Source organism: Pelodiscus sinensis, chromosome 8 (genome assembly GCF_049634645.1).
Source record: "Pelodiscus sinensis isolate JC-2024 chromosome 8, ASM4963464v1, whole genome shotgun sequence".
NCBI lineage: Eukaryota > Metazoa > Chordata > Testudines > Trionychidae > Pelodiscus > Pelodiscus sinensis.
This window is the reverse complement of record NC_134718.1, coordinates 39194098-39220149: the sequence shown is the minus strand read 5'-3', so window position 1 is coordinate 39220149 and position 26052 is coordinate 39194098. Positions and strand designations below refer to the sequence as shown.

Genomic DNA, 26052 nt, shown 5'->3' with positions numbered 1-26052 from the left:
TAACCCAGGATTTGTTAATACACATTCTACTACCTCAGGCCTTACATTTCAGTCTAGACATACCCTAACTCTTTTAGAATCCAGATAGTGATTTTTTTACCACATTAATCTCTTTGTAATGAGATTTTCTTCATCTTTTTTCTACAAGTCTTTCAATTCAGGGACATCATTTGATGTGTGTATTTTTCCTGTTATGCTTTTGCTGTTTTCTTATTATAATTTTATATATTCATGTGTAGCTATACAAACGAGTCAAAGTAAAACTAACATAGAGTGCCTTAATTGTAAAATCATCACACACAGCTAAATGAAAGGCTGCACTATTGATTACCAACTTAAAATATTTATTTTTAACAAGTTCTGTAGTATTTTAACTGGACCTGAGAAATTGCCTTATCAGTTTAGATGGACTCTGCTGAAAGTTTTAAGACATGGAAGCATATTCTGTCACCCATATGTTATGTGTATGGTAAGATTTTAGTTTTTATTTCAGCAGCATTTTCTTTGAGAAATACAATTTTCTGAGTAAAGGAGTTCTGGTCCCTGTATTTTGAAAGGAAGATGAGGAAAAATTGGTACCATCACCAAAATAAAAATAAATATTTAATCCAGTCTCATTAAATCCCCCTCCCTCTATAAGTGCCATGATTGACTTACAAAATAGCAAGTAGAAAAGCAGTCTATTGCCACATATACAGAAAGTAGATTTCAATAAATCTCAATTAGCTAATTAATTCTCTAACTATGCTCTGTGACTTTATAGATATTTTTCCATCATTTCAATAATTTCACTGTACACACGCTTGGCTGCATCAAGACCCCATATGAAATCCCAGTGGTTCCAGTCAGAAACATGCTTGTGGTAAATCAGGTTAGTAATTCGAGGGAGTAACATGTCAATATCCTTTGAGTCTACAACCCAGTCCTCTCCACCGGACCATACTGCAGTGGGCACAGTCATATCTTCTATCTTATAGAAGGGAGGGACAGACTGAAAGACAAAAATGTAAGTCTGAGAAGCTGTCTTAATTTTTAAAGAAAAACCATTAATTAGCCAATTGTCAGTGTCATCTGTGATGATCTGTTTTGGGGCAGCATTTCTCAAACCCTAGTCCACACAGCACCTGCTCCTGCTCCGTAAAGAGCTGCCTTCTATAGGTGTCCCAACTGATCTTTGTAATGTAGCAGCTGGGTGCCCATTAGGGCAGTTGGAAAGTAGCAGGATAAGCCTGCCTAGTTTCCTCACTAGGGATCAGTGCTACTTGAGAGAAGAAGCAGGAAAACAAACTGAACTGTTCTCTGAGACTTGCTGCTGGAAAGGAGTTACCAGTGCAAGAGGAACCAAGACCCATGCAGCTGAAAACAAACATCAGTGGAGAAGGGAGCCAGGCAGTATGTAGAGGAGATCAGAGGAGAAGGGAACACATAACAGGGGAATCAAAAATTTCAGAGGGGGCAGCCGTATCTATATGTTTTTTGGTTGGTCTCTAATAAGGGTGCATCTACACAGCACCCTAAACTCGAAATAAGATATGCAATTTGCACGCTCACAAATTTCGTCTCTTATTTCAAAATAACTTATTGTGAAATTTGGTGTGTCTACATAGTGCCAAATTTCAAAATAATGCACTATTTTGAGCCATTTCTTATCCCTCATGCAACGAGATTTATTGGGATGGAAAAAATTATTTCAAAATAACGGGCAGCTTGTACACAGAGTAGCTATTTTGAGATACTCCAGTACCTTGGGCTTTGTCTACGTTGCATGGCTATTTTCAAAATAATGGGTGCATTATTTCATGCCATCCTGGTAAAAGATGACTGGGATAAGGGATGGCATGAAATAGCACATTATTTCAAAATCTGACAAAATGTAGATGCAAAATAAGCTATTTCTAAATAGATTTGAAATAAGATATGCAATTTGCGTAGTGCAAATTGTGTATCTTATTTTTAGTTTAGGGTGCTGTTTAGATGCACTCTAAGGTGCTATAGGACCTTTGTTGTTTTTTTAAGTTTTTTAGGACAGGAGAATGTGTTAGAAGGGAACTGAAACACGTACAAAAGGGAATGGAGAAGTAAGGAACCTGAAGGCTTGCAAGGAGAGAGGAGGACCCAGAAGCAGGGGAGTATGTGCAGGGGGAGACAAAGGCCAATTAACAATGACCTTGTTTAGCAGGGAACACAGGGCAAGACAGTGAAGGTGAAGGCAACCAGATGGCAGATGAGCAGGTGCAGGAGAAACAGAGGAAATGAACAAATGATGGAAGAGATTAAGCCCTGGTCTACACTAGAGAGTTATTTTGAAATAACTCCTCTTATTTCAAAATAACAAGTGGAACATCCACACTACCAAGCCCGCTGTTTTGAAATAAGAGGCTGGTTATTTTGAAATAATAAGTCCTGCTTTCCACGAGGAATAACACTTATTTTGAAATAGCAGTAGCATAGATGCTCCACTGCTGCTATTTCGAAATAATTACTCCCCAAAGTCATTCAAAGTAATTACTCCCCCGGGCTCTAAGTCAAGGTAGTGCTTCCATATTAAGGGAGGCTGCCTCGGATTAATTTAGAGGCTTCCCTGTAGTGTGGACACACTATTTCAAAATAGTTATTTCGGGAGTTATTATTTCAAAATAAGTTATTTTGAAATAATTTCCTAGTGTAGACATGACTTAAATGAATAGCAAAAGGAGACTGTATGATTAATATTATCATATGAATGAAACCCTAAATACTAAAAACACCCTAAAAATCCATAAACTGAGGCTAGGTTTCCTTTAGACCAATGCTGTAACACCATAGGGATGTGTTGTGATTGAGAGTAGGAAGGGAGCGGACCATTCTTATTTTTAAAAGATCACTTTTTGTTCAATAAAAATCAATAAAAAAAATTTCCCCCTACCTGGTTGTACTTTGCTTGGTTCTCACTGCCATAGTCAAAATATTTGAATTCTCCTGATTTAAGTGCCTAGCAAAATGAAGAAATGAAACAGTAAAATTAGTTACAGGATTATTCTTATGCCTTCGCATGTTAGTGTGCAGTTCTGCCTAAACTATCATGAAACAATATTACAGCATGCAAGGCTTTAGTTAGGCATTTTGGATGAATTTTTGGCAAAACACTCATTGACTTCAGTAGGCTCAAAATGTAATCCTTTGCATCTACAATAGCATATTTTGGGCATAAAAATAATAAAACAATTGCATGCACTTCTTAACAATCATTTCTCACTTTTCATTGCCATTAATTTTTAATCTGTAGATACTAACAATTTTTTTTATTTCTGTTTACTTCATCATTAATATTGTAAAGATGGAGTGGTTTTTTGAGAACTTTGTATTGACAGACTTTGGTATTACATCACCCATGATTTTTTTCCATCTCTTTTTCTTGACACCAATAGTCTCTTAAAATATATAAATCAGGGTGGGGAACCTACAGGCTGAAGATTGGATCTGGTCCTTGGCTTTCTTAGATCTGGTCTATGATAAGGTAAAATCAGTTCAATAAATTATTGGAAAATATCTAGATTCCCTGAGTCATGTCCCTCCTGTGCACAGAATGATGCATGGATGGCCCAATAGAAAAAAATAGCATGTGATCATGTAATAAAAGAAAGTCATAATATGCACTAGGGTCTTAATTATGGTTGCATGGGCAAAATTTATTCTGACATTCATCACTTCTGAGTGTGTGGCTTTACAATTGTAATATTCATAGTTTTCCTACATGCCTGTCCTTTCAAATCAACGCTCTCGGTAAACAATGTCAGAGATGGAGCTCAAATGACAGCATCAATATTAAAATCTCATTGATAAATAACAGCCTTCCTGTTCTGAATAAATCAGGTTTTAACTATGATCAGAAACCTCAAGGGAAAGTATAAACCACAGAGTATTGAAAGTTTTCAGGTCTACCTGGGCCCAGTGTATTACATTTTTAGCAGATGTTCCATCTGGAAAGTGGTCTGTGTATACATCCAAACGACTCTGCAAAAAAACATTTTTAGGATACCATTTGTTTTGTCAGTGCAATGGGAAAAAGTCAGGATTCAACATAAACAAAACACCATTCAGTTCAGTAACTACTGCATTACAAATCATCCAAACCTGAGCAAGTTGGATGTCCAGAATATTGAAAATTTTTTAAAAATATACTTCTTTCATATTTGTTAATTTTAAAACCAATGAACGATAGTTCCTCCAAAAGTACTAAGAAAACACCTGTAATATTAAGCTCTTCTTAAATCTATTCCAAGGTTTGATTTAATTATGTGTGAGTTTTGATTCTGAGACAGATAAAAACAGGATTGTAATATTTGTCTGAATTACCTCACAGTTTTACCACATGTAGATTCTGGAGGAAAGCTATGTGGATGGATTCTGGTGACACTGTGAGCTAGCTGGACTATCAAACCATCTGAACATGCATTAACAGGAATTTGTAAGCAAGACACAAGAAGTAATTCTTCCATTCTATTCTGTGCTGATTAAGCCTCATTTGGAGTAGTGTGTCCAGTTCTGGGCACCACATTTCAAGAAATGTCAAGAAATTGGAGAGGGTCCAGAGAAGAGTAACAAAATGATTAAAGATCTAGAAAACATGACCAATAGGGAAGACTGAAAGAATTGGGCTTGTTTAGTTTAGAAAAGAGAAGACTGAGAGGGTACATGATAGCAGCAACGGAGGTTTAGGTTGGACATTAGGAAAAACTTCCTAACTGTCAGGGTGGTTTAGCACTAGAATAAATTGCCTAGGGAGGTTGTAGAATCTCCATCATTGGATATATTTAACAGCTGGTTAGATTAACATCTATCAGGGATGATCTAGAAGGTGTTGGTCCTGCCATGAAGACAGGGGACTGGACTTAATGACCTCTGGAGTTCCCTTCCAGTTCTAGTATTCTGTGATTCGATAAAACAAGTGGGAGCTGCTCTCTGGAAACAGGGAGCTAGGAGGCTGCTGAAACAGCCTCATGTAGGAACTGTAGGAGCAGCCAAGATTGAGTAGAAAGCTGGGCTGAACTTTGTTTCCTGTCATTAATTTCTGTGCTTATAGAGCCTACCCTCCAGCAGGGTGAAAATCGTTGACTTTGCATATTGCATGGGACTTTGTTTCAGAGTGGATTGAGTCAGGAACCAGCTCACATGAAACATAATTTCTATTTTATATTTTTATACAGAGAATTCCAGATTGCCATATACATGATACCTCTGGGAAATGGATTACTATTGGATTGTCAACATTTCACCGGAAACAATATTAAATGCACCTGACAAAATACGTTTGCAAAATGTGTATGGTAGTGGGTACCTCGCAGTGATGCCAGCAGACATTACTGTGTCAGTCTTTGGCTGACTAGTGACTATTAAGCCTACAGAGAGTTTAATAATATTACTGATAAATATCAGACAGCAACTGGTGCCAGTTAGTTGAGGAACCTCAGACTTTTCTTATCTGAGCAGCATTCTTGTGTAGGAGAGGTTAGGGTTGAGGAATGGAATTCACACACAAATGAACATGTTGTTCTTAAGACCATAGCATAACCCATATATGGTCACTTAATCGCTATACTGTGCTACTGTATGGTCTCTTGAATAATGTTTTGGGGATAGTGGATTCAACAGCCTCTCTCCTGCCTGAATGGAAACCAATGAAGACTGCCTAGATAGCATTGAAAATTGAGCACAGCAACTCACCCTGCACAACTGCGCTAGCCACAGCATGCACTTGCACCCACCTGTCCCAGGACGTACATAGCACTGCTGTTATGTTAGCCAGAGCCTGGGGCTGCAGGCTGTAAACTCCAAAATAATCTGTGATACGTTAACGCCATGTTAAACATTTACGCTGCTTCATTGAGAAAAAGACAGGTAACACATTAGTCAAACCACTAAGCTGACTGTGGGCTCCAGACATTCCCAGTCAAAATGGTTAACATGACCTGTGTTATTGAGGCATTTGTTTGTCCAGTTTCATCATGTTTGAAAATTGCTAGCAAAACTCCAACAATTAAAGATCTGTGCTTTACTGATACCAAATTAAATAATCACACATTTGGCACAAAATTTGCTGAACTAAAAAAGTTATCTTGATTTTAACCATCATTAAAAAAAACAGACTAATGCAGATATACACACATACCATATTCAAGTTTTTCTGATTGAATCCACCCGCAAAGAAAAACAAATTGGCACAAAGTCTATTAGGTAATTCATAGCAACATATTTTAGCAGTAATCTCCTTCATAGTCTTGCCCCAAAGGCAGAAATCTTTTTTGCCTAGAATAGCCTGTGAAAACACAAAGGACATTACTTAACAGTGAACTTTCAAAATGTATCTTATATAGTTCCTTCTCACCATTCAGGTCTGATCCAGGTTATACCCTTAATTGACTTCTTGTGGGTTCTGATGTGTTTACTAGGACCACAACTGTGCATCCATAAATTGTGTATTCCACAAATGTCACAGTTAATACATGCATACCTCATGGAATTCTCCTTTATTCAAGGCAAAAAGGTAGAAGCGCATTTATACCTTCCCCTACCGCCCAGCCCTAACCTGTACAGATATTTCAAAAGACATCAGCACTGTATCAATACAGTAAGCTGAATATGAAGTTGGAAAATTCACATTCAGATACCTTCTACTTCCATTTTTTACAAAATAAATTTTAAAAAGATACTTGAATAAAATATTAAAATGGCTAATTCAATCATACTCATGTCAGGAATTCAGCAGGTATGACTACAAGCAGGGATGTTAATTCTGCCACTTGCACAAACTGTGAGCATTACGAAGGCATATGTTTAACAAAACAACCACAAACACTACTGCACATCAATATGCTGTGGCTGAATTAATATATCAGAGGCAATCTAAACTGCTTACAATGTATTTCCTTTTGTATTAACTGATAGCAAGGAACACCTGTTCAGGTACAAAGCCTCTTTTAAAAACCAGTACTCAGGTGAATAATAAAATACAGAGAAATCTCATACCTTTAATGTTTCTTCAGGAATTCGTAACAGTTTCACTATTGGGCTTTTGACATGTGCAATGGTGGCAGCAGGAGACAAGGCAAAAAACATTTTGACTTTCTGTGCTAGCTGTGGCATGGAGGAAAATGCTATTAAAGCTGAGAAAGTAAAAGAGAATAATTAAAGAAATCTTACAAAATATAATCTAATACCTACAGGCATTTGTTTAAAACCCCCATCAGAGGGCTCATCAGGACTCATCATGTAGAGCTGGTTCAGAAAAAAACAGCTCTAGTACAGAATGAGGGAATATGCATGCACTTTGGGAAGGCCCTTTGACTATAGCTTAGCCAGGCATTGACACAAGAGCACTGTGTCTGTGCTGAATGATGCAATTTAGCCCAGAATAAGAACAGACAGAAATGGAATTGTATCAAAGTCATCATCACCATTTCAGAGGAAATTATTGGGATATTAATTCATGATCTTGCTGGTTAACATTTATATCACTTTGACAATAAAGATATTAAAAGGAGAATATTTCTTTATTTCTGTGGTCAAACATAGTAAGGATATAGACCTTTTTAATGCCTATTGCCCAGAAGCAGTTGTCTTGATTACTGGTTATTGAGACTAAAAGGATAGCATCTCATCCTTATTGCTGACAGAAAATATAACTTAATAGGCCTAAGTTGGAACAGTGAGCTCATTTTCACATTTAGGTTACATCTATACTGCAGCCTTCGTCTGCAAAAGCTTATGCAAATGAAGCGCAGAGTAGAATATTGCCACGCTTCATTTGCATAATTAACTAGCAGCCATTTTTGCACAAGAAGCTTTTGCGCAAAAAGGAGCTGTGTAGACAGCTCCTTTTTGGGCAAAAACCCCCTTTTTCACAAGAACCGTTCTTCCTCATTTTTTCAGGAAGAATGGCTCTTGCGTAAGAGGGGGATTTTGCGCAAAAAGGAGCCATCTACACAGCTCCTTTTTGTGCAAAAACCTCTTGTGTAAAAATGGCTGATAATTAATTATGCAAATGAAGCATGGTGATATTCTACTGCTTCATTTGCATAAACTTTTGTGGAAGAAGGCTGCGGTATAGACGTAGCCCTAGGTTAGACTGTCCACTAGTATGGAACAAAGGAGCACCATGCATTTCACTGAAAATAAAAGCCACCAACTTGGTGCAGTGCCCCTTGGTTAATTATAGAGGGTCTCCTGGTTCCTTCAGCAATTAAAGTTTTATAGATCTAAATTATAGTAAAAAATTACATTTGTCACAGCAACATGAAGTTTAGTAAGAAAAGGGCCTTTGCTGACCACCAAGATCTCTGTGGTTGTCCTTGGTATTTTTGGCCCTCCCTGATTACATCACAGAAACCAGGGCTTCAGTACGACCTTTACCTGAGTGAGGTTTGATTGAAAACAGAAAGGAATTGTGGACTTAGGCCTGTATAAATTACCTGAACAACGTTACGCAAAAATGGGAATAATCTCTGCATTTTTCTGATTATAAACATATGAAAGAGTTAATAATATCCCCAAGAAAGTTTTCCTTACTTAAAAGAAAGAAAAGTACAATTCTAATGCACCAAATTCTGCTAGCATACCTATAGTGCCACCCTGAGAGTAGCCAACATAATAGAGTTGCTTCTGTCCAGTTTCCTGGAGAATGAAGTTTATCATGGCTTGAAGGTCATATATGCCCATTTCATGAAAACTGCAATATAAAAAACCATGAAGTTAGCCACATACTGAAGTCACAGAGTCCGATCCTCAAGTAAGTTATGGCTCCTAGGGGCTGGAGTTTGGGAGCAAATTTCCAGGAGAACGTTACCATTGTGTAAGAAAGCTCTCTGCTGAGTGCAGCTGTATGGGACCTAGAGCTGTGCTGCTGGCTACTGCCCTTCCCTTCTCTCAACCAACTAATTGGGTCTTTAAAAGCCTTCTATCCATGCTGCAGCTTTGAGCTGTTCAGCAGCAGCTGACAGTTTGCAAGGATTACTCTCAGAATCTGGGAGCTCTAAACAGCTTTTCAGCTAGCAGAGCTCTGGCTAGGGGAGAATCTTACCAGCAAATCTTGCCCATGTGCATTTGAATGCAACACTGGGGAGCCATGGCTCTGTCAGATAACAGTTCAAACTGCTCAGCCCTGTCCAGCCTAGGTTTGCCAGCCTAGAGCTTGAGTTTTTGTTTTACAGGTGCTTTATTCTATGTTATGCAGGTGCTTTATTTGTTTTTCTGTAGTGGGAGTGTTTACAAGCTTGGGAAGTACAAGACTACTTTCCTGGCCAAGCCATGAAGTTTCAGTTCATGTTAGCCCAAAGCTCAGCTCTAAAGGAAAGCAGAAATGTTCTTTAAAAAAGATATTCTAATAACTAGACACACTCACAACAAGCTTGTCAGAAAATGGCTCAGCTCTAGTTAAATAAGGAGGCATTAGCCAGTTGGAAAGCTTTTGTGATATTACCTGACTCATGTATTCGTGCATGTTATGCCTGGAACGGAATGTGCAACTGCACGTTTGCATGATGCAACCTGCTCCTTATAGTTTACCTTGCTCACTCTGATCTGGGACAAATGGAAGAGGACAGGACCTGTTCCATGCTCTTCCCTACTCTCTATGGAAAAAATGCATCCCCCTGGTACAAGGACAGAGCAATACTAGTTCTGCTGTGTGCTCAGGGGGTGACTGTCTTTGGCCACTGGGGAGAAATTCAGTGAGGGAAAGATTCCTTGTGATGGTTAATGAATTAAACATTGCTGTGGGTGACTAATGGCCCTGACAATTACACATGTCAATGCAAAAGGTTCTTTTTAACTCTGCACTTACATCTGAAATCAATGGCATTAACAATGTGAACACAGGATGCAAGAAGAGGCGCTCTGCTGATTTGCACTGATGGCCTCTCAGTGCCTTGGAAATGGAGTCAACTGGAAATTTGTACAAAATTACAGATCTAAATCCTATAGGAACACTACTTCTGTGTACCAAGCACACAAACTGACATTCACATGGATTCCCACGCCTACAGAATTGCCAGGATGTGAAACAAATTTGCCACCTTCATTAGTGTCTCTCCAGTTCATTCTACCTGAAATCCCAAAATTCCTCTTGGTCAACTGAAAATTTCTGGTGTCTTCGTGACCACGTAGTCCCTCTGCTGTTTCCTATCCAAACATCATAGCCTGCATCTGCTAGCATGAAGCCCAGGCTGTTGTTGGCCAAATTTTCGACCCAGTTGCTACCTTCAGCAAACAATCCATGCTGGAGAAGGACGGCTGGCTTTGGACCTAAATAAATGGAATACTTTACCAAATCTGAATTTCTGTAACATGGCAAAGTGACATATTGTATTTCACTTACTCCAAACACATGTTGATAAAACCTTCATATAAGAGAACATTCATATGTATGATAATCCATGGCAAATAATTAGCTATAGTTAAAAGCAACTGTAAAGAGCGGCTTAGAATGGAAATGTTTATGGAATTTTATGGCTGATATTAGAATTTCATATTTATATATATGTATAAATAGCTGTAAAGCTCCTAACTGCTCTAGTTAAATATTTCCATTAAAAAAATCCCTTTTTAGTTCTCATAAGGCTGGTTGCCTTACCTAACAAAACAAAACAGAACAAAATATGCAAAAGTCACAAATTTATAGGAAAAATATCATTGTGCAACAGACATCTAGCCTCTCCTGTTCTCAAACATGCATCTTTGCTAATGTCAAAATCCATTATTCTTATCATTCTTAATTTTTCCCATCCTGTTTATTCAGTAAAATCATGAACATAAATACATTTGTAAAGATTTGATTGATTTTCAGTCTGAGATCTGGGTTCAGGATTTTCCCACAGATATTAAACATGGCTCCAATATATCTTTTTTTTCACTGGGTATGTCTACGCTACAGTGTAATTTCGAAATAGCTTATTTCGAAATAATGCGTCTAGTCAGAAAATGCATTTCGAAATAGCATTTTGCTATTTCGAAATAGCGTGACCACACTGATAGGATGCTGAATCTCATTTAAGGCTGGCCAGAAACAGTTCTGGCAGGGCATCAGGTCAGGAGTTACCTTATGTGGCTGCTGCCTGGGGCTAGCTGAGACCTGTGCTTAAAGGGACCCTTGCCCCGGACAGCCAGTTCTAAGGTTTCCCTGCTTTCTTGCCTACATCGCTGAGGGACAGCAAAGCATTTTTTTCTCTGCGTGCTCTGGTTGCCCTCACTTAGTACACCACAGCACTCTACAGCATGGAGCTGGAGCCACCCTTGGGCACTCTGGTGCTTCTCCTGGACATGTTGCTGCGAGCCTGGCAGTGCGTTCTGCAGGCAGTAACAGTCTCCTTGGTGTGCCTCACTGGGGGCTTGTGCCTCATTCCTCCCTCAAGTCCTTCCACTTACCCCTCCCTAACCCCCCTTCCTGCTGTACAGTAAAAGACGTGTTCATTACAACAAAACCTCTTTATTGAACAAAACTGGGGAGGGGGGAATGAAGGTGGGAGGGGGAAGAAGGAGGGTGGGAAAGGGGAGGGGGAAACCTGGGAAGAGGGAGCTGGCAGGGGGAGGCAAGGGGACGAAGGGGGAGGAGAAGCTCAGGGTTGGGGGGTCTCGCCGGCCCAACTGTCTCCCAGCACTGTGGGTGTGGGGGCCTCGGTGTCCCTGGAGGCGTAGGGAGGGTGGGGAAGAAGAAGCGAGTGGAGGACTAGGAGTGGGAGGAGGAGCAGTAGCTGGGGAGGCAGCAGGGGCTGGAGCAGGAGGAGGCAGCAAGTTCTGCCCCAGGGTTGATGACCACCTGGGGGGCATGGACCATCCTGCCCCCCAGAATGCAGTCCATGGCATCAAAATAGGGGCAAAGGTTTGGGTCTGCCCCTGGTTGGGAGCTGCCCTCTGTGGCACTGGCATACGCCTGCCACAGCTCCTTGATTTTCATGTGAACCTGCTCCTGGGTTCGCATGTGGCCTTTGGTGGCAAGGCTGGCAGCCATTCACCTGTAGATGGTTGCATTCCTCCATTTAGTGCAGAGATCATGGACATTGGAGGCATCCCCCAAACCTGAATTACGTCCCTGATCTCCGCACTGGACCAGGCAGGCGCCCACCTTTTCCAGCCCCTGGCAGACTCCTGGGAACTGGCAGACTGGTCCTGGGGAACGGTGGAGGGCTGGCTGGCACTGGCTGCCTGGCTCATGCTGGGGCCACTGGATCAGATACAGTGACTGCTGGCTCTGGGCTGGCAGGCTTGGAGCTGGCACAGGCACTGTGGCCAGTGTCTACCCCTTTAAGGGCTCTGGGGAGGGGGGAAGAGAGAGGAGTTTTCTTGGTTGTGCCCATAGTGGCCACCATGGCACCTTGGAAATTGCTGGAGGCCCCCTATTTCAAAATAAGTGTCTACACAGCACTTATTTTGAAATAGCAATTTGAAACCTCATGGAATGAGGTTTACCAATTTCAAAATAAGCCCTCCGCTTTTTCGATTTAATGTCAAAATAGTGGTTTGGCTGTGTAGACGCTGGTAAAGTTATTTTGAAATAACAGCTGTTATTTCAAAATAACTTTGGTGTGTAGACCTACCCACTTGGATTGGTAGGTTGTTTGGTTGGTTGGTTTTTTAAATTTTGGATAAGTGTTATTTGGAGTTTTACGCATCAAGCCAAAATGGAGCCATACCTCTGTCTGTAGGTTTCTCTCTTCCATACGGAATTCTGTTTATTCTCAAGTAATAGCCATCCTCTGTCAAAACTTCATACTCCTCACTTGGATATCCTTTGTAGCAGATCAACTGACTCTGAGAAAATTAAAATAAATTCCTAAGATTCTTTACATAGATCAGATTTTCCATCATCTGTTGCAGGGAAGAGGTATTTCCCATTTGGAAGTATCAGAATGTGTGCTTTTAAAATTGTTTTACTTTGTTTAAACTGGGATATAGAACAATACAATGCTGAGAGAATCGATGAGTCTGACTGTATTCCTAACCTCCTCTAAACAATACTTTTGAAGTACAGGCAGTCCCCGAGTTACGCGGATCCAACTTATGTCGGATCCGCAGTTACGAACGGGACCCCTCCAGCAGACCAGGGAGAGGAAGCAAAGCGTCGGAACACGCGGGCAGCGGACAGCCCAGACGTGCCGTGGCTGTCCTGCTGCCCTCGGGCTCCGCGGCTTTGCTCTGCTTTGCTCCCCGTCCCCCTGGTCTGTAGACCAGGGGGACGGGGAGCAAAGCAGAGCAAAGCCACGGAGCCCGAGGGCAGCAGGACAGCCACGGCACGTCTGGGCTGTCCGCTGCCCGCGTGTTCCGCGGCTTTGCTCCGGACGCCTGTGGTACAGCAGCTGGGGCGCTGCCGGTTGGTCCCGTAGCGCCGCTCTGGGCACTACTGGACCAACCAAGCAGCACTCCAGCTGCTCTGCCCCAGGCGTCCCCAAGTCAGCCGCTGCTGAAACTGACCAGTGGCTGACTACAGGAAGACCCTGCCCCGGGCTTCCTGGAATCAGCCGCTGATCAGTTTCAGCAGCAGCTGACTTGGGGATGCCTGGGGTTCTTAAGTTGAATCTGTATGTAAGTCAGAACTGGCGTCCAGATTCAGCCACTGTTGAAACTGATCAGTTTCATCAGTGGCTGAATCTGGATGCCAGTTCCGACTTACATACAGATTCAACTTAAGAACAAACCTACAGTCCCTATCTTGTACGTAACCCGGGGACTGCCTGTACTGAAAATATTGCCAGGGAGCATGTTCCCTGAGATTTCTAGCCTGTGACGGGGCGACTTCCACGCCCCGCACGGCCGAGGTGCCATCCCCGGCGTGCTGGGGAAAAGTGGCGGCCCTGCGCAGGCTCCAGCACTGCGGTGCCTGCTCCGCCGTGGCCAAGGTGGGGGCTGGGGGTGTGAACGGGCAGGGAGCACCAGAGCTCGCAGAGCCCCTGCTAGAACAGGGAAGCTTTGGGGCCAGCGGGCCGGCTCACCCGGAAGCAGCGCATGCGCAGAGCCCTCAGCTGCTTCAGCCCAAGCCGGAATTGGCCAAGACACAGGGAGGGGGAGTGGCCGGAGGAGCATAAGCAGGCCCATCTCCGGGCGCGCTGGATGTCTCGGTGGCACGATGGTTAAAAGAAGTGCTGATGCCAGAGGCGGGAAGAGGAGAGCAGAGGGAAGGAGGGTGGAGGTGCACAGAGCAGCTGAGAGCAGAAGAGAGGAGAACAGAGGAGACAGCGAGAGCAGCCCATCGGGAGGCATCATGGAGGCTGAGAGAGCAGCACCTATGGGGCAACCAGACCAGACTGATGCATCAGCTCGGCGGGGGAGGTAGGAAGTGACCCAAGGCAGGGTAACAAACCCGGGGTCTTGGTGTGTTTCGGAGTGGATTTTCCCCCCCACCAACCGGAACTGGGGCGCGGTCCCCAATCCTTAGGGCCCTGCGTCAGAGCTCAGAGTGGGGGTGGGCCCGAGCCCTCCTACCGCACCTCACCGATCAACCAACTCGCCAGAGGAGAGGTGAAATTTGGAGAGGACCATCCATGCCGGACGTGGGGCAGGGCGGGTGACGGGGAGCAACAACGAGGAGTTTTTCTCGTGGGACAGCCAGTGGGGCGTGGGCTGATGGGCCCTGGGCAGGGCACACCCATGCACCCCTTAACACAGCCCAATTATGTGAGCACAAAGGTGCCAAGAAGGCTGAATTAGTTAGGGAAAAGCTTAGAAAATGTCTCCACAAAATGTAAACATTTCCATGTTCTTCCTGCACACATCCAAATTCAGTGGCAGGAGTCAGAAGGAATTAAAGAAAGGAATTGTAGAAAAGAGGAGACTAAGCTGGAATACGATAGAGGTATTGACTAGTTTGGAAAAAATGAATAAGAAAACTTGATTACATAATATAAGAACTAGGGGTCACCAAAGGAAATGAATAGGTAGCAAGTTTAAAACAAACAAAAGGAAGTTTTTCTTGACTCAGAGCACAATCATCCTGTGGAACTCCTTGCCAGAGGATGTTGTGAAGACTAGGACTTTAACACGGTTCAAAAAACAGCTAGATAAATTCATGGAGGTTAGGTCCAGGATCGGTAGGAATGGTGCTCCTAGCTTGTTTGTCTGGAAATGGATGACAGGAGTGGGATCATGTGATGATTACCTGCTGTGTTCACTCCCACTGGGGCATGTGGCATTGGCCACTATTAGCAGACAGGACACTGGGCTAGATGGACCTTTGGGCTGATCCATTCTTATGTTCTTAAATATTCCGAAACCTATTATTTCAAAACAGTTTTCATTGGAATAGTTATTTCAAGAAATTCTCAATATGTTAAGCATTTTAGATGCAAAAAGGTCAATGATTAATAAATGGGAAAATATAATAAAAAGTAATTTTTCAACTGTGATATTTGGGAAATTTGATCTTATCAATTTGCTGTATACTTGAATGTGTACAATTCACCATCCACCATCAAGGTTACCATCTATCTCTCTGATGAGGGACAATGATAGGCCACTAAACTTTGATGGTCCTCCTTTAGCAAAGAGATGATTGCTGCCCAGGGCAATCCAGTTCTTCAAGTCTGTGCGCTAGGGAGGAGATTGCTAAACAATGGATTATCTAGTGGGACTCTGATCACCCAGTGACATAAGGAATTCACAGAAATGATACAAAGAGACAAAGGGCATTTGGGCAGGAAAGGAGAATAGAGGGGCATGCTGTTATTGTAGAAGGACTGCTGGGCTGGCCGAGGAATAGGGAAACTATCTGCAGAGAGGAGAGACTCCATGATTTGCAAGAAAAGCTATGTTCTGGAGAGAGTGTTCTGAATTCCTTAGTGTACTCTGCTCTAAGCCCAAAGAATGTTCAAGTGTCCTGAGGAAACTGAGGCAGGAAATTGTGCACAGCTGCCTTACAGCTTTCCCTTGCTCTTTATATTTCTTATGCTACCTCAAGTAAAGAACAGTTGTTTTTTGGAATCTTTTGAGAAATCTGTGCCTCTGTTTGCTTCCCTGTAAACATGGAGTCCACAGACTTGCAGCTCAGGGATAACGTCAACTAAAACTAGGGAGGAATCAGGGTTAGCAGCACTGGAGGGGGTCTACAACTGGTGGGCCACAGGATCCTCTCTCAGCGATGAGATAACAAATAAGGAGCCTGTGCCCGGGAAGCATGCCAGAGAAAAGAGACTCTTCAGACAAGGGAATGCTTAAAGCAGGTGGGCCCAGTGTGTGAATCCCAAACACGACAGCCTAGAGAGGGTGTGTCTACACTGCCCCCATAGCTCAAAATAAGCTACGCAATTTGAGCTATGCAAATTGCGTAGCTTATTTCGAGTCAATTTCAAAATAGCTTATTTCAAAATTTGGTGCTGTATACACAGCACTTATTTAGAAATAAATCATTATTCCAAAACATCCCTTACTCTACATGGAATGAGGTTTACAGGGACTTCAGAATGTCGAGCCCACTATATTTTCAAATAATGGGCATACTCAAAAGACGTGGAATAGCTATTTCAGAATAGTATCAGAGGGGTAGCCGTGTTAGTCTGAATCTGTGAAGACTGTGAATGGCTCGCTAACTACAAAAGCAGCTCTCCTCTCTTGGAATTCTCATCTCCAGATCAGCTACTAGAAGTGGGCCTCATCCTCCCTGATTGGATCCACCTCGTCATCTCCAGACTGATTCTGGCCTGCATATTTATACCCTGCCTCTGGAAATTTCCACTACATGCATCTGACAAAGTGGGTCTTTGCCCACGAAAGCTTATGCTCCAACACTTCAGTTAGTCTATAAGGTGCCACAGGACTCCTTGCCGCTATTTCAGGATAACGGAAGTATCCCGAAATAGCACTGCAGTGTAGACGTAGTCTGTGTGTGTAGCTGGGAAGCTTTGCTAGGACTCTGACATGAACCCAAGGAGAAAGATAATTAAACACATGGAGAAGAGAGAGGTCTGGGTCCCCAAGCCAGAGTATTTAATAATATAAACACTCCACCCTAGTATGTGAGGAATCGATTTGTCCAGAGCATTCGGAAAATGCCAGCTTTAGTAACTTGTAAGAACGAGAAGATTATAAGCAATGGTGTCTGCTGACAACACTGGTAGCAAAATTGACATGCTAAGTCTTTCTCAGAGCCAATTCATATCTGCAGATAAGGATCATAATATACCTGAACCAAAACAAAGTCCCTTTGCCTAACCTGAAAAGCCACTACTGCAGGAATCCTGCACGTGCTTGTATAGTTCTCTAACAGCAATCGTATTTACCTTCTGTCAGCCCTAGCCAGGGGCAGATGATGATTTTGCGGGGCCGAGGACAACACAATTTCGTGGGGCCCCCTTTGACACGGCACATGCGCGGGACTTCTTGTAGCATGGTGCCCGGGGCAGTCGCCCTACGTGCCCTGCCCTATATCTGCCTAGCTATTAAAATCCACTCCAGTGGGAAGTTTCAGTTCAACCAAAATTTAACTCTTAAATTTGCTCTGTCCTATAATAACTATGTATCTTTAAATTTCAGAAAATGGTTGGCTCCATGATAGAAAGAACTTTATTATGAATCGTCTTATAAAAATAAAGATATAAACTATCACAAATGGCAGTGTTTATGTGATAAACACTGTAACACCAGTATTTCTTTGTTCATTCCATTGCCTCCTTGAAACCCACTCTCTTTGCAAAGTTTTCATGTATTCAGCTCCACGTTTTCTTACAGTTTGAAGTTTATCTCTTGTAAAGATCCATTTTTGCTCCAAATTTTAAATCATAAATATCTATTTAACAATCCCTTAACATACATACATAAAAGAGTCACTTCCTAAAGGATTATCAAAAAAATGTTTGAGACCTGCTATTGCGGGTTCAAATTCTACCTCACAGTATGGAACCATGACATAAGAGAAGAGAAGAACAGGAACAAAAAAACAAACAAAAAATTCATGGAACAGAATATGAGAAATTGCTCCCATTTATAATTGACTTTCTCATATGCACACTTCGTATTCATATCTATCTTTCAATACAGATAAATTGGAAGGCCTTTTTTGGGTGGGAACAGAATGAAGGTAGAGTAAGTGTTGCTATAGCGAATGAAATAAGAATTAATATGAGAAATAAGAGAAAACTTATCAATGATGATATTATTGATATTAAATTTGGACCTGAATTTGGATCCAAAGTTTAGGACACTTTGTGGATGTCTTCAATGAGCGTTTCTAAATCCCAAAACCAGACACCCTCAAACATCGTGGTTGAAAATTTGAAATGAGACCTTCGATCTGAATCTTCAGGTCTATGTCTAATTATTCTGCTTAATTATCATTAAGATTTCCATAAATACTTTACTTACAACATTCATAAATGTTTCAGGATTCATTCCTCTTTTCTTCTTGATGAGTTCTTCTGAACTTGTAAAGGTTTGTATTAGACAGGCTAATGCAATAAACCACCACATCTTGTTTCTATGGGGGGGAAAAAAGTGTTTATGAATAACATTTCTACCAACATATAGCTTGACTTTTTAACATTCATGACAATTCTCTTTGATATCCAAACATATACATTCTGTAAAATGGGAAAAAATCCACTGTTTTATCTGCCCATTCCTATTCACAAGCACAATATTACTGAATTCAGTGGGAAGGGGCAGGCCCTATATTAGTCTCTGTCATGATCATGTGTTTATAAGCAACATCCAACTCTTATTGAACTTACTGAAAGTTGTCTGGAATAGAAGATGGATCAGGTTCTGTGTTATTGCGATAACTCTAGCACTAAAAAGCAGTCAAACTGCTTAATACTCAGGACCGATGGTATGTAAGTTAAGCCATGTCTACACTAAGAAACTATTTCAAAATTAGTAAATTCAGCTTAACTCCCAATTTAACAAAATTGAACTAATACATCCACATCTCAGGGAAACCTCAAAATTAGTCTAAGACAGGCTTCATTAATGTAGATGCACTATCTCGGACTTAGAGCTCTAGAAAGCACTGACGAGTAATTAGTTCAAATTACTCTGGGGAGTAATGATTTTGAAATTGTAGCACTGGAGGGTCCACATTATTCCAAAATAACTATTTCAGAATAAGTGTTACTCCTGATAAAAAGCAGGAGTACAGATTTCTAATTCTGAAGCCCGTTATTTTGAAATAATGGGCTTGGTATTGTGAACGGTCTGCTTATAAATTTGGCCTCGGTGGTGGGGGAGAGGCGTGTATTTCGAAATAAAACCCTAGTGTAGACCAGGGCTAATTGTGTTATGTTTTATTAAAGACAGAAACACAATTATAATAGGGATTACAAATGTGTCATGGAATACATTTATGCTAGTCTGGCCATGTCTATACTTTTGTTATTTTATTACGCAATAATATACTGTGGATTAGAATCTTTTTGTCCAAGACATTGATCAAACAGATAGGAAGACATGTTCCCTGACACAAAGAATTTATAATCTAACATAACAATGCTCTAGACCATTATTTCCAGGGTTATAAATGTTTCAAACTTAAAAAAATTGTCAATATACCATAAAACCGCCATACAACTTGGCCCATATAGTAATCACATCTCCCAATAAAAAAAATCTGTTTATAATATGCCTGTTTACAATATGCTTAAAATACACAAGTTTAATATTGTGTGCCATCACTCTCCCTGGTTCTGTGAAGTGATATCAATCCCTTACTTTGTCGAGGAGTTAAATTTACCACAGAATTTTACAAAAATAAGATTCCTATAAACAAACAGTGCTAGATTTGTGGATATCAATTCAAGTCATGAGACTGAAAGTTAGGTCTCATTGAAAACAGCATGAAAAGAGCCCACAACCCAATTTATACAATCTCGTTATTACTAATTTTATTATTAAATTCTGTATTGAAACTACAAAAAACTCTCACCTCTATCAACTAAAGTTTTCAGCTCAACTCAGGTGAATACTCCTTGTGGACAGAGGCTTTTTGTAAAGTACTGTAAGTAGTACATTTTACAATAATTTTTAAGTAATATCTCAATCTATCCACAGGAGACTTTCTGTCTGTTGTCTCTTTCCAACAATCTTTTCTCCCTACAAAATATACAGACCAGAGGAACTGCAATGCCAATTCTAGTCATTCCTTCTGAGGAAATGTTACAAGTATTAGCCAATAACCCTGTCAAAAACCATGTACAAATTTGACATAAACCAAATGACTGGGGTACAGTTTATCAGTTATTTTGCCCCCAAAAGAGCAGATAAAAATGTAATCCCACATTAAGTTAGGAAAAGATATTACCAACCAGAATCCACTCTCTGTATCGGCTGGGATTTGGATGCTTGAATGGTGGCGGTACAGTCAACACCAATGTTCAGAGAAGCAGGAGGTGACAGAGGCACAGTACCTTTAATGTCACATCATTAAAGTAGGTGCATATCAGTAAACACAGATGATGACTAAAACCATATTTATTGTGTGATTAAATGCCTTCACTCCCCTCCACATGCAGGCACATGATGTCACTTAATATATTTCCGCAGTTTTTCAGTAAGGTCCTTCAGTCACTTACTCATAAGCTTAACTTTAGATACTAAATTATATCTTGGCTGGATGCAAACTCATTTGAATTTAATCTTGTCTTATCACATTCATACAAAGCAGTGATCTGCATGAGTTGTGAAGAGTACTAATCAGTGTCATATGTCCACATAACATATATTAATTACAGTATGTTTATAGTAACCTGTTATTTTCTATCATCATCACAGTCACTGCTAAAACACAACAGCACATGCACGCTAGTCTTAGCTACAAAGGATTTGGTTAGCTTCTTGTCTAGTTAATTCAACCACCTCTTTGCTGAAGAGCTGATGAGGGCTTTTGTAAATCTAGTCCCACTGTTGTGTTGACAAAAATCACAACATTTGTAAAATAAATAAGAACAAATATTTGCATATATAAACTAAAATAGGCCCTACCAGTACTCCCAGCTATCTTCGAGACACCCACTGACTTCCTGCGGAAACTACAATCAATTGGTGATCTTCCAGAAAGCACCGTCCTGGCCACTATGGATGTAGACGCTCTCTACATCAGTGTTTCTCAAAGTGGTCTGCGGATCCACTCTGAGAAACCCACTAAATGGCCACTCTGGTTTATTTACCGGCTCCTTAGCCGTGGAGTCTCACGGCTCCCATTGGCTCAGATTCACTATTTGCAGCCAAGGGGAGCCATGGGAAGGATCATCTGGATGCATGGGAAGGAAGCGCTTGAAGAAGTCCATTGGGATTTCAACTATTTCCACCCAACCATCAGTCTCAGCCTAGACCAATCCACACAAGAGATCAATTTTCTGGACATGTGCAAATAAATGATGGTCACATAAACACCATCCTATATTGGAAACCTATAACCAGTGTACTCACCTAAACACCTCCAACTTTCATCCAGTACACATCACACTATTCATTGTCTGCAGCCAAGCGCTAAAACATAACTGCATATGTTCCAACCTCTCAGACAGAGACAAACAGCTACAGGATCTCTATCAAGAATTCTTAAAACTACAGTACCTATGTGGAAAAGTGAGGGAACAGATTGGTAGAGCCAAATGGGTTCCCAGAAGTCACCTACTAAAGGACAGATTCAACGAAGTAAGCAACAGAACACTACTGGCCATAACAGACAGCCTCCATCTAAAACCTCTCCAGTACATCATGAAGGATCCACTACCCCTATCCCAGATGATGATCCCTTGCTCTCACAGATGTTGGAAGGCAGGCCAGTCCTCACTAACAAACAGCTCCTCACCCTGAAACAAATACTCACCAACAACTACACACCACACAACAGAAACACTGATCCAGGAACCTATCTCGGCAACAAACTCTGTCCAAATATATACCCCTTTGACACTTAGGACCTAAGCACATCAGTCACACCATCAGGGGCTTGTTCACTTGTAATCTATGAATGTGATATATGCCAGCAATGTCCTTCTGCCATGCACATTGGCCAAACCAAAATGTCTCTACACAAAAAATAAATGGACACTAATCAGATATCAAGAACAGTAACATCCAAAAATCAGTAGGAGAGCACTTCACTGTCCCTGGACACACAGTAATAGATTTAAAAGTTGCCATACTTGAGGGGAAAAAGCTTCAAAAACCGATTGCAGCATGAAACAGCTTGAGCTGGATTCATATGCAAACTTGACACCATCAGAATGGGTCAGAATAAAGACTAGGAATGGCTCTCTCATTATAAAAAGAAATTTCCTCTTTAGGTAGTCTCACCTTTTTAGCAGCTGTTGGAAATGGGCCACATCCACTTCAATTGAATTAGCCTCATTAGCACTGATCTTCCACACAGTAATGTAACACTCCTATCTTTGTATGTATGTATAAATCCCTGCACATTGAAGCTTGCACTTCATACAACTGATGAAGTGAGCGGCAGCCTACAAAAACGTATGCCCTAAGAAGGGTATGTCTACACTACAGCGTTATTTCAAAATATCTTATTTCAAAATAGTTAATTCAAAATAAGTTATTTCAAAATAACACGTATAGACACAAAATGCATTTTGAAATAGCGTGTCCACACTGAGTGGATGCTGACTCGCATTTAAGGCTGGCCAGAACCAGGTCCGGCAGGGCATCAGGTCAGGAGTTACTTTGTGTGGCTGCTGCCTGAGGCTATTTTAGGCCTGTGCTTAAAGCCCTCCCCCCCCCCGGATACACAGTTCTCAGGTTTCCCTGCTTGCTTGCCTACCTTGATGAGGGACAGCAAAGCATTTTGCATCTGTGTGCTCTGGTTGCCCTCACTTGGGACACCACAGCACTCTGTAACATGGAGCCAGAGCTGCCCCTGGGCACTCTGGTGCTTCTCGTGGATGCGTTGCTGTGAGGCTGGCTGCACTTTCTGCAGGCTGCCATCCAGGAGGTCCATCTGGGAGGCTGTCAGTATCCAGGAGAACCTGAGGGAGAGCTTCCACCCTGAGAAGCACTAAGGGTATGTCTAGACTACAGGGTTTTGCGGACAAAAATGGACTTTTGTCGACAAAACTATACCTGTGTCTACACTGCCGCTGAGTTCTGTCAACAATGGCGACAGAACTCAGCAGTTTTGTCGACGGCTGTAAACCTCATTCTATGAGGAATAACACCTTTTGATGACAGAGTTCTGTCAACAGAAGGCGTTATTGCATCTACACTGTCCTTTGCATCTACACTGTCATGTTGACAAAACGGCTTGCTTTGTCGACAGAACTGGCTGTAGTCTAGACGCTCTTTGTCTACAGAAGCTTTGTCGACAGCATTTGTCGACAAAACTTCTGTTGACAAAAGACTGTAGTCTAGACGTACCCTTAGAGACCCCTGGTCTGCCCCACTGGGGGCTTGTGCCTCATTCCTCCCTCATGTCATTCCACTTACCGCTCCCTAACCCCCTTCCTGATGTAAAATAAAATACATGTATTTTCATGAACACAAACTCTCTTTATTTAACCAAACTGGGGGTGGGGAATGAAACTCTGGCGAGACTGGGGAAAGAAGGTGGAAGAGGGAAGGAGAGAGGCTGGGAGAGGGGAGAGGGAAACCTGGGAGGAGGGAGCTGGAAGGGGAAGCAAAGGGAAGAAGGGGGAGGGGAAGCTCAGGGTTGGGAGTCTCGCAGGACCAACTTGATTTTCATGTGAACCTGCTCCTGGGTTCACATGTGGCCTTTGGTGGCCAGGCTGGCAGCTATCCTGCCATAGAAGGCCGTGTTCCTCCATCTAGTGCAGAGATCATGGATATTGGGGACTTCCTCCCCAAACCTGAATAAGGTCCATGATCTCCACCCTGGACCAGGAAGGTGCCCACCTTCTCAGGACCCTGTCAGGCTCCTGGGAGCTGGCAGACTGCTCCTGGGGAGCGGTGGAGGGCTGGCTGCCAGTGGCTTGCTGGCTCATGTTTTGGGGCCACTGGGTCAGGGGCAGTGACTGCTGGCTCTGATCTGGCAGGCTTGGAGCTGGCACTGGCACTGTGGCCAGAGTCAACCCCTTTAAGGGCTCTGGGGAGGGTGGGAGGGAAAGGAGTGTTCTTGGTTGAAGCTGGAGTGGCCACCAGGGCACCCTGGGAAGGCTGGAGGCCCCCTATTTTGAAATAAGTGTCTACACAGCACTTATTTCGAAATAGCTATTTCGAATTTGGCATTATTCCTAGAGGAATGAGGTTTACCAAATTCACAATAAGCGCTCCGCTATTTTGAATTAATTTAGAAATAGTGATTTGGCTGTGTAGATGCTAGTAAAGTTATTTCGAAATAATGGCTGTTATTTCAAAATAACTTTGCTTTGTAGACATACCTTCAATGTGTGAATCTTTAAGGTGCCACAAGACTCTAATTTTTGCTGAAACAGTCTAACATGGCTATCCCTCTTAAACTCACTCTCCAAGATCATTAATATGAGTACAATTGGATCATGTCAATATATGTGTTAAACAAATTCAAAAAAGGGCCAAAGCTGAGCAGGGCAAAATCATATTATGAACTTATGTTATTATGTACTTTTTTCAATAGTATTATTTATTGCATAAAAGAGCATTTCAGCATCTGCCAAAGCTGCACATTCATCTAGTACCAAAAGGAAAATGAGAAAAATTTGTCTCATAAACTCTTTACCACAGTTAGGCTCAGGTTTAAAAAAAAACAGAATCATAATTCTGCATATATATGATTTCAGTTTTAGAATCAATAAGAAATTGTTTTCATCTCCATTTTACATTCTTCATGGATAGTGCATTGGAGAAAACTGTAACCCTGCAGAAAGACAGAGCCCCATAACAGGTGTGTAATCATTCAATCTTACCCTCCGATATCTCTCTGATCAAAGCCACTCCTGGGTGACTTCTACTTCTTTTATATACCTCCAGACACAACCACAATTGCTTGTATAAGAGGGACAAAAATCACAAACTTTTAAAGTGATTAATTCAACATTTTTCTTTAGCACATAAATCATTGTCCTTTTATTCCTTCCTTCCTTCCTTCTTGCTGAAAGGAGGAGCAAAATGAACACTTTCAGAGGCTAATGACAAATATCACAATATCGGACAAGTGTTTCCAAATATTAGCTGATCAGTCTGATGAAAATAAAGAGGCCACCCAATTTTCATCCATCACTAGCACAGCATTAAGCAACAGAAGCAGTGCAATGTTCATAGTAGTTCAGCCGAAAGAGATTCATTAGGGATACAGAAACATGAAGCATCCAGATATTATAGAATTGTCTCACCACAAACTTTTCAAAATGTATTACCAGGAAGGGCCTTTATGGGAGCTGCTGGATGTTTGGCATCTTTGTAAGACAGACCACTTATTGAGATGCCCATATATGGGGATATAAGGACCTAAATTCTGATTTGTGAATGTTGGTTTCAATAATTTTTCTGCCTCTGTTAGTATAAGCTCTCTGCATTGCATTAGACTAACCTCCTTTTTAGCCACCACTTGATTTTATTAAAATATCATCTGACATCTGTGATAATGGTCTGCAGATCTTCTGTGATCAGTTTAAATTGCCCTCTAGATTGCTCCAGAACTTTTGTTGACATATGGCATGTTCTTTCCTGTGTTCTCACTAGTTTCTTTAGCCATCAGCATTGATGTTGCTCTCAGTGGGTCCTAATATGTGAAGTGTAAAGTAATTGTGTAGCCCCCTCCCCTCCCCCCCCCACACTTCTTCTTAGCCATCCTCAGAGGATTGGGAGCAGCTCAGGAGTGTATCTGAGCAATGGAGGTTGGAATGACATTTCATGCCAATATTGAGAATCATAGAACCATAGAGTTAGAAAGAATCACAAGGATCATCTGCCAAGATGCAGGATTGGTTGTTTTTAAACTGTTCAAAACAGATGGTTATCCAGGCTCCTTTTGAAAACCTTCACTGAAGGAGTTTCCATGATCTCCTTAGGTGGCTATTCCACTGTCCTACTGATCTTACAGTTTTCAACTGTTTCCTGGGATTTCCATGGAAAGCCCAGTCCCTCACTGATACTGCTGCCTTACCTGCAACATCTCAGCCCAGCCTATAGAAGGGGCTTCTCCCTTGGGTGGAG

At 41.7% G+C, this 26052-nt stretch overlaps 1 protein-coding gene across 3 annotated transcripts; it reads right to left on the bottom strand.

Moving 5' to 3' along the window:
- Positions 1-323: 323 nt before the first annotated feature.
- On the bottom strand, positions 324-25651 carry LOC102463554 (putative lysosomal acid lipase/cholesteryl ester hydrolase). Of its 3 annotated transcripts, none has more exons than XM_075935094.1 (10): positions 20253-25651; positions 18319-18430; positions 12663-12780; positions 10080-10278; positions 8595-8704; positions 7006-7142; positions 6149-6295; positions 3940-3993; positions 2906-2971; positions 324-991 (listed from the first exon to the last, which is right to left on the bottom strand). In XM_075935094.1, the coding sequence occupies exons 2-10, from the start codon at positions 18421-18423 to the stop codon at positions 758-760; spliced, it is 1170 nt and encodes a 389-aa protein (XP_075791209.1). In that variant the 5' UTR covers positions 18424-18430; positions 20253-25651; the 3' UTR covers positions 324-757. The 3 variants fall into 3 exon arrangements, with proteins under 3 accessions (XP_075791209.1, XP_075791208.1, XP_014428194.3); XM_075935093.1 differs by having other exon boundaries at positions 3922-3993; positions 20249-25648; XM_014572708.3 differs by having other exon boundaries at positions 3922-3993; positions 20253-25646.
- Between the last annotated feature and the right edge of the window lie 401 nt (positions 25652-26052).

Coding starts and splice junctions, on each gene's coding strand:
- LOC102463554 (XM_075935093.1), bottom strand. CDS start 18,423: ATGTGGTGGTTTATTGCATTAGCCTGTCTAATACAAACCTTTACAAGT. Junction 12,781..18,318: donor CTGAAACATTTATGAATGTT/GTAAGTAAAGTA, acceptor TAATTTTCTCAG/AGTCAGTTGATCTGCTACAA. Junction 992..2,905: donor ACCAAGCAAAGTACAACCAG/GTAGGGGGAAAT, acceptor TTTGTCTTTCAG/TCTGTCCCTCCCTTCTATAA.